The 7,715-nt window shown below is 46.9% G+C and overlaps 1 protein-coding gene across 9 annotated transcripts in view; it reads left to right on the forward strand.

The window, feature by feature from the left end:
* The first annotated feature begins 3,905 nt into the window (after positions 1 to 3,905).
* Positions 3,906 to 7,715, forward strand: part of FAM120B (family with sequence similarity 120 member B) — a 112,498-nt gene continuing 108,688 nt past the window's right edge. For 5 of the 9 annotated variants that reach the window (XR_009212548.1, XM_058435702.1, XM_058435701.1 and 2 more), the window contains exon 1: positions 5,136 to 5,322. Coding sequence is in view for 4 of the 9 variants with exons in the window: in XM_058435702.1 (XP_058291685.1) it covers positions 5,140 to 5,322 (183 nt within the window). In the remaining 5 variants the exon portion in view is untranslated. Of the gene's footprint in view, positions 4,032 to 4,520; positions 5,021 to 5,135; positions 5,323 to 6,253; positions 6,377 to 7,715 lie in introns of those variants that run through there. The other 4 variants (XM_058435703.1, XM_058435704.1, XM_058435705.1 and 1 more) reach the window with 4 other exon arrangements.

Here is a 7,715-nt window from a genome sequence, read left to right on the forward strand (position 1 = left end):
TTCATTGTCCATATCACTAACAGTATTTTGGTCAAAGCCATTCAACAAGTCTCTAAGAAGTTCCAAAATTTCCTACCTCTTCCTATCTTCTGAGCCCTCCAAGTCTCTAGGAGGTTTCAAACTTTCCCACATTTTCCTATCTTCTACTGAGCCCTCCCAGCTGTTCAAACCTCTGCCTGTTACCCCATTCCAAAGTCACTTCCACATTTTCGGGTATCTTTACAGCAGCACCTCACTACCTGGTACCAATCTGCTGTATTAGTCCATTCTCACACTGCTAATAAAGACATACCTGAGACTGGGTGATTTATAAAGGAAAGAGGTTTAATTGACTCACAGTTCAGCATGGTTAGGGAGGCCTCAGGAAACTTACAATCATGTCGGAAGGGGAAGCAGACAAGTCCTTCTTCACATGGCAGCAGCAAGGAGAACTGCGGAGTGACGCAGGGGAAAAGCCCCTTATAAAACCATCAGGTCTCATGAGAACTCAATCACTATCAAGAGAACAGCATGGAAGTAACTGCCCCCGTGATTCAATTACCTCCCAGCAGGTCCTTCCCATGACATGCGGAGATTATAGGAACTACAGTTCAAGATGAGATTTGGGTGGGGACACGCCAAACCATATCATTACCCAAATAAAATCTTGAGCTCATGTGGTTGTTATACTCAAAGAAATTTAGTTCAGCATCCAAATAAAAACTGCAAATACATCTTACAGTCTATTTAAAGGGTCAACTTGTTACCAAGAGAAACCTGTCCCAGATGCCCCTGCCATTCATTTTCTGGGTTTCTCTCTCACAGCTGATGTGATGTCTCTCACTTTAGCTTTTTCCTCTGCATTAACCCCCAAATTCACTCTACAGTTTATTTTTTATTCCCCTTTCTTTTCCTATGTTTCTCTTTTATGTAAACCTCCATCCCATTTATAGATTTTTTTCCCACACCGATAAACTGGCTGTGCACAGCAGAGCACAGGGAAGTGCTTGCCTGAGCTATGAAGCAGGAGGTGAAGCAGGATGTGGATAATCCTATGTAACTCTTCGTGCTCTTGTTACACTGATTTCTGCATGCAACTTTTCTTCTAGTCTCCCAGGAAAGAGACCTTGAAGTAATCTTTGACTTTTCCTTCCCTTCGCTGTAGTGTACTATAGTCATAACAATTTTTTAAAGCTTCAGGATTTAGACAGATTGGAATTTGAGTGACAGTCGTGCCACTTACTACCACTTGTATTAGTGAATAACTTTTTAAAACTTAAAACTTTTTCCTTGTATCAGATATTTATAATTTTAAAATTCAAACGGTATTTCTAGATTTGTAACAAAAATAGTAGTTGCCCACACCACACACTCCCACTCCCTTCTCTTACATTTATCTCTTATATACTTCTTTTGTATATGAGAGAATTTACTCTATTTTCTTTTTCTTTGTTTGTGTGTGAGACAGGGTCCTACTCTGTCACCCAGGCTGGAATGCAGTGGCACAATCCCAGCTCACTGCAGCCTCAAACTCTGGGGCTCATATGATCCTCCCACCTCAGCCTCCTAAGTAGCTGGGACTACAGGTGCATGCCACCATGCCTGGCCAATTTTTAAAAATGTTCTGTAGAGACAAGGTCTCACTATGTTGCCCAGGCTGGTCTCCAACTCCTGGGCTCACAGAGTCCTCTTACCTTGGCCTCCCAAAGTGCTGGCATTATGGGCATGAGCCAATGTGCCTGGCCTTATGCTCATATTTTCTAAGAACGCATATTTAATGTTCTGTCCTTACTTTTCAATTGTGCGTACAGTCTATGGACTTCCTAATTCTAGAAGACAAGGATTCAACTCTCCCACCCTCACTTCCTAGGCACATGCACATTTATATAAACACACATAACGTCACCTCCCTTTTTAAAAAAATAATTATAACACCCATTTGGGTTAAACTCCCATTCAGTAATTATCTTGTTACAATTACATATTCACAGCCAAGACATATGCTATATCCTTTTTTGCATATTGTTTTCACTAGATTCAATAATGGCCTCATTTATTTCCTTATTCACTTTCCTATCTAGCTATTACTTATCATCATCAAATTCTGAAGATCCCCTTTTAAGATATTCATCCATAACAGGCATTCCATGTGATTCACTTCCTTCTGGAAACATCTCTCCTAGAGGCCTCTATCCCCTATTGTGTAAGTCCTAGCTTCTGTCCTAGTACTTCCCTTCTCCTCTCTCCTAAGCTGGGACTTCCTGTTTTCTAGGTCCCAAATATTATCCTCTTTCTTGACTTATTTCTTAATTTTGGAGAAGAATATCCTCCATTAGCTTTCTGAGATAAGGATATCTGAAAATATCTACATCCTACCCACAAACAGCTAATATAGTGAGAGTTGAATTCTATGTTAGAATTATCTTCTTCAGAATTTTGAAGTTAATGCCCCATTGTGTTCCAGCCTCCTGGGATTCTGTGGAGAATTTCCATGCCATTCTGATTTCCAGTCCTTTAAATGTGACCTTTTCATTTTTTCTTCAGGAAACTCTGAAGATCTTTTCTTTATCCCTGGTGTTCTGAATGCTGTGGCGATGTGCCTTGGTGTTGGTCTTCCTAGGTTTGTTGTGCTGGGCACCTGCTGGGCCCTTTCCATATGAGAATATATCTTCTAGACCTGGGAAGATTTTCCTTCTCTTTTATGTTTCTCTTTCATTCCTGTTTTTCAGATGTCACATTTGTGTTTTCTCTTCTTTTTTCCATCATCTGAGCGATACCATCGAATCCATCTGGGAGGCCGATGAGCAGTCACCTGGTGGGGCTCCTTGCTCTGCCTGCCTTCAAGGCCTCCCCAGTCCAGCTCTGCTTCCTGCTCCCCTCAGCATGAACCTCCTGCGCATGAGAGTTTGGTCTCTTGAATTTTTCCCTCAGTCTCTTTCCTAGGTTTGCTCCTTCTGCTTGGAGTCCTTCCTCTTCTAACCCTTTGTCAGATCCTACTCCTCCTTCCAGGCTCAGTTCACAAATTTGCTCCTTGAAGCTTTTTCATCCCTGTCTTAGACAGTTCAGATTGCTACAGCAAAGTACCATAGACTGGGTTTAGAAATTCATTTCTCATAGCTCTGGAGGCACTGAGGTTTCAGATCAGGCACCAGCATAGTTAGTTTCTGGTGAGGCCTCTCTTCTGGGTTGCAGGCCATCTTCTCACTGTATCCTCACATGGTGGAAAGAGGGCAAGAGAGCTCTCTGGCCTCGTTATGGCACTATTCCCATTCATGAGGCTCCACCCTCATGATTTATTCACTTCCCAAAGGCCCCACCTCCAAAGACCATCATGCTGGGATTAATTTCAACTTATGAATTTTGGGGGGGGGGGGGGACAGAAACATTACAACCCTTACTCCTTACAATATGTTTCACTTGTTGCCTGGTATTTAAAGTATGTTAGTTTATGTCCCCAACCACGATGAGCACTCCTTAAGACTAGAGGTCATTTCACATACTTCTTGGTGTCACCCCACAGCACTAATCAGCAATAGGTGCTGAACACCATTTGTTGATTTTACTTAAAGAAAAGCCCATCAGGAAACGTAAGCTTTGTATGCTGAATCGAGATTCCTTCCCAAATCCCTTAATGCATACGTGGTGCCACTTCAATTTGGTAATGTTTTCTGAGTACCTGATCAAGTGCTTTGCTAGAGATTCTGAAGAAAATCAACAGAATGTGTTTCCTAGAACAATATTTGACCATTTTACTTCCCTGATGGAAGACTCATTAGCTCACCAGGGCTTATAGCTGCCTTGCTGAGACATACTGTATGTAAGGATAGGTTTGGAGATACATCCTAAATAAGTTGATATTAATAATTGACATTTGTCAATAACTTACTTTTCAGAAAAATAAATCAGATTGGTTTCAAGGTTGTCACTCACATATACCTTCCAAAACGTTTGCTTGGTTGTAGAGAAAAAGGTGGAACTGCAGCTAGAGGGGTGGACTTGCGCATCACCCGGAGCCCACCTGATTTCCTAGCCCAAGGGAGCATGTCCTGAAGGTGAGTTTCGCTATCTTAGAGCAGCTGCAGAAATAAGACTGAGATTGTGGACTACAGAGTCCAAACTCCTGAATATGACGACAGGGACCTGCACGATCAGGTGGCACCTGTTCCCCTGTCCCCACCACCATGTAACCACAGCAGCCACTGGAATTCCTCTGAAGCATCCTGCTCCCTCACTGCCATTGCCTCTGCCTTTCCTCTCTCTCCCTGGAATTCTCTCCCACCCAATTCCGGACTAGCAACAACCTGCCTGAAACAACTTTCAGCTGAAGAGTAGTCCAGAGCGACAATGGCGACGGTCAGAACACCCGGCCGAGAAGTGCTCAGCGCTGACTGGGGCCGGGCCGTCTCGATACGGAGGCTAGGGTCGAACGCCAGGACGTCCCCGCTCCCTCCCCAAACGTGGCGGGGAAGCGCGCGGCGGGTCCCCTGGGCAGGAGCCCCCCGCCGTCCCCGTTTCCGGCCCAGGCCAGGCTCCCCGCCTCAGGGCCGCCCGCCTGGGCCGCGCTGGCACAACTGCGGCCTGAGGCCCCGGGAGCCGCCGGTCCTCAGTGCCTGAGGCAGGACAAAGACCAGCATGCAGCGTCAAGACATCGTCCCGGCCGCAGGACAGTGTATGAACAAACAGGTTCAAGGGCGGCACCTGCCCGACGCCAGCGGGCAGCTACCTGACTGCGCGACCCGAGGTCGGCTACCACCAGAGCAGTTGCTGTGGCAACAGGCCGCGGCGTCCCACTCCGCCGGCGCCTGCGCGCCGCGTCCCAGCTCTCTGCGCCTGCGCGCCTCTCTCCCCGCCCCACCCACGACGCGGGCGCTCCTCACTCTCGCAACGGTCACGCAGACCCCGCCTGTGCGAACCGGACCAAGTCCCGAGCGGAAGTGCCTTGAGCGGAAGCGGAAGTGAACGAGGCGGCTGTGGCGGTGGCAGAGGCGGCTGGGCCTAGGCGCAGCGGGCGCGTCTGCGGCTGGTGTTGGCGCATCTCTAGGTAGGGCCGGGCCCGAGGGCACCCGCGCGCCGTCCGGGCCGCTCCCGGTCTGCGTGACCGTCCGTTACCCGCGTCCAACCCTCGTGCGCGTCAACCCCTCGGCCTCTGCCCGGTCCCGGATGCCTTCCTGGCCGTGCCTCTGTCCTTGTCACGGCGGCTGCGACATCATGGGATCCTCGCGTCCCCGCTGCGGAGCCCGTCGTCATCCCTGTACCTGCGCAGAACCCTCCTGCCGGGCCCTGGTCCGCGTCGTAGCGCGCTCCCCGACCTCGCGACCCTCGCCTTGCCTGCCCCATCTTGAGGTCACCTGTGACCCCTACTCCCTCCCTTAAGATGTGTGTTTGGCTCCTGTGTGTCATTTTTGGGTCAGATCTGTTATCCTTCATAGCTGCACGAGTTTTCTGGTCGTCTCTAGAAGAGAGAGGCATCCTCTGATCTCTTCACTTTTCTCCCATCATCTGTGGGCTATCCCTGAATCAGGGCCCCAGCTCCTTGGGGAAAGACAGACAGAAAGACAGGGTTCCCTGCCAGCAAGGAGTTTACAGACCCATGGGATAATACTGAGCGTCAAGCAGTTCCCACAATGCAGAAAGAAAAGGGTACCTTAGAGGGTGATTTGCCCAGGAGGGTCCAGGAAATTTCCATAAAGGTTGGATTTGAGCAGAGTTTTGAGTAAGTAGGAGTTGGGAGATGAACGAGGGTTGAGAGCCTATTCCTGGCAGTAAGGACGTAAATGTTTAAGACATGAAGGTCTCAGACAGTCTGACATATTTGGGGAACTAGGAGTTGAGCATTTGTGAGACAAGAAATGTTGGTTAGGGATGGGGAATGGCAGGAAGGAAGCTAAAGAGAATGTGGGGCAAGGAAGTGATGTGATCAGATCTTAGCGTTCAAGAGATTCAGTCTGGCAGATATAGGGGTGGGGATGAGGGTGACTGCAGACAGACAAAAGGCTTTTGTCGTCGTTCAGGGACTGGAAACCCCGAAATGGCAGTGGAGAGAACTTGGAGGTAAAGAAGTGAGAGGGTAGACTTTCTGATGGCTTGAGCCCTTGAATAGAGAAGTGCGGAGAGGGAAAAGCCCAGAATGGGGACCATATCTGGAGCAGCAGGGTCCTACCCACCATCTCCTGAATATGTGAGAGCATCTTATCCGCAGCTGTACTCCCAAGTTCCTCCATGTCTAGTGTCATGCTTTTGTTTTTGACCTTTCTCTGGCCTCCCCTTCACATAGGCTCTTTGACCTGCCCATCTTTGGACTTTGCTGTTAGGAGCCACCCTCTGCCACCACTACAGCCTTCACACTGTTCTGATACCTTCTTCATCCCATTTCTGCCGTCTCCCAGCTCCATCATTAGTGAGTGTTTCCCGACTTTGCCATTCCTTTTGTTTTGGAACTCTAATTGAGCCTTCTTACTAGTTGTATTCTTGAAAAGCACCAACACCATAGCTGGGTCGGGGTCTTCACTGCTCATCTTCACACACACACACACACACACACACACACACACCCCATTTTGTGACTACCTTGACCTTCCAGTTTTTTTGTTTGGTTTCTAACCACCTAATCTTCCAGACATATTGAAATCTCTGATCACCTGTGGCCCACTGAGAAAACTACAGTAGGTGACATCTGGGGTAACGTAGTTTTTAGCATTCTGAGATTTTACCCCATCCAGGAACCTGAATCTGGATACCATTTATGGGGCAGATTTACTATAAAGCTAATGAAGTTCAGGTTTCTGGGTCTGTCACTTGCATGGGCCCTTGCCTAGGCACTGGGACCTCAGAGATCTTGTGTTTATAATTTGTATTCTTTTTTGAAAAGAGGGTTCGCAAATGGTATGTTTCAAGTCTTTCACAGCTTAGATCCCTGCAAAACTGGCTATTTGTCATATCCAGCCTTGAGATTTGCATTTTTGTCCTTCAGACACCTTCCCTTCCCTACCTCCTACTTCTTCCTCTTCTGCTGTGTGCTTTTTATTTAGGCAGGGAGAAACAAAATGTGAATGAATGGAACTGATCAAGTTCCTGCCATAACCTGACTTTATTTAGCTGTAGTGTCAGGAGGGAGATGTCAGAGCTTAGTAACTCAGCATATTGGACAGGATCTTTGTAACTTCTTTGTTGCAAGCTTAAATGCCTGTATTGTTAGATTTATTTCACTGCTGAGTTGCCACTCCCTTTAAGAAAAGGTTGATGCTAAGAAGGATAGTCCGCTTAATGGAAATCATAAAAGCAACTCTTAACTCCATGGAAACTAGGGTTATACACTATGTAAATTCACACAGGAATTTATTGCGACTTTTGATTTATTACTTTGAAAATGCCACCAGTTATTTTTTATTTATTTATTTATTTTTTTATTTTTATTTTTTTTTATTATACTTTAGGTTTTAGGGTACATGTGCACAATGTGCAGGTTTGTTACATATGTATCCATGTGCCATGTTGATTTCCTGCACCCATTAGCTCGTCATTTAGCATTAGGTATATCTCCTAATGCTGTCCCCGCCCCCCCACCCCCCACGCCACAACAGTACCCGGAATGTGATGTTCCCCTTCCTGTGTCCATGAGTTCTCATTGTTCAATTCCCACCTATGAGTGAGAACATGCGGTGTTTGGTTTTTTGTCCTTGCGATAGTTTACTGAGAATGATGTTTTCCAGTTTCATCCATGTCCCTACAAAGGACAC

Source organism: Hylobates moloch, unplaced genomic scaffold, assembly GCF_009828535.3.
Source record: "Hylobates moloch isolate HMO894 unplaced genomic scaffold, HMol_V3 SCAFFOLD_2, whole genome shotgun sequence".
Taxonomy (NCBI): domain Eukaryota; kingdom Metazoa; phylum Chordata; class Mammalia; order Primates; family Hylobatidae; genus Hylobates; species Hylobates moloch.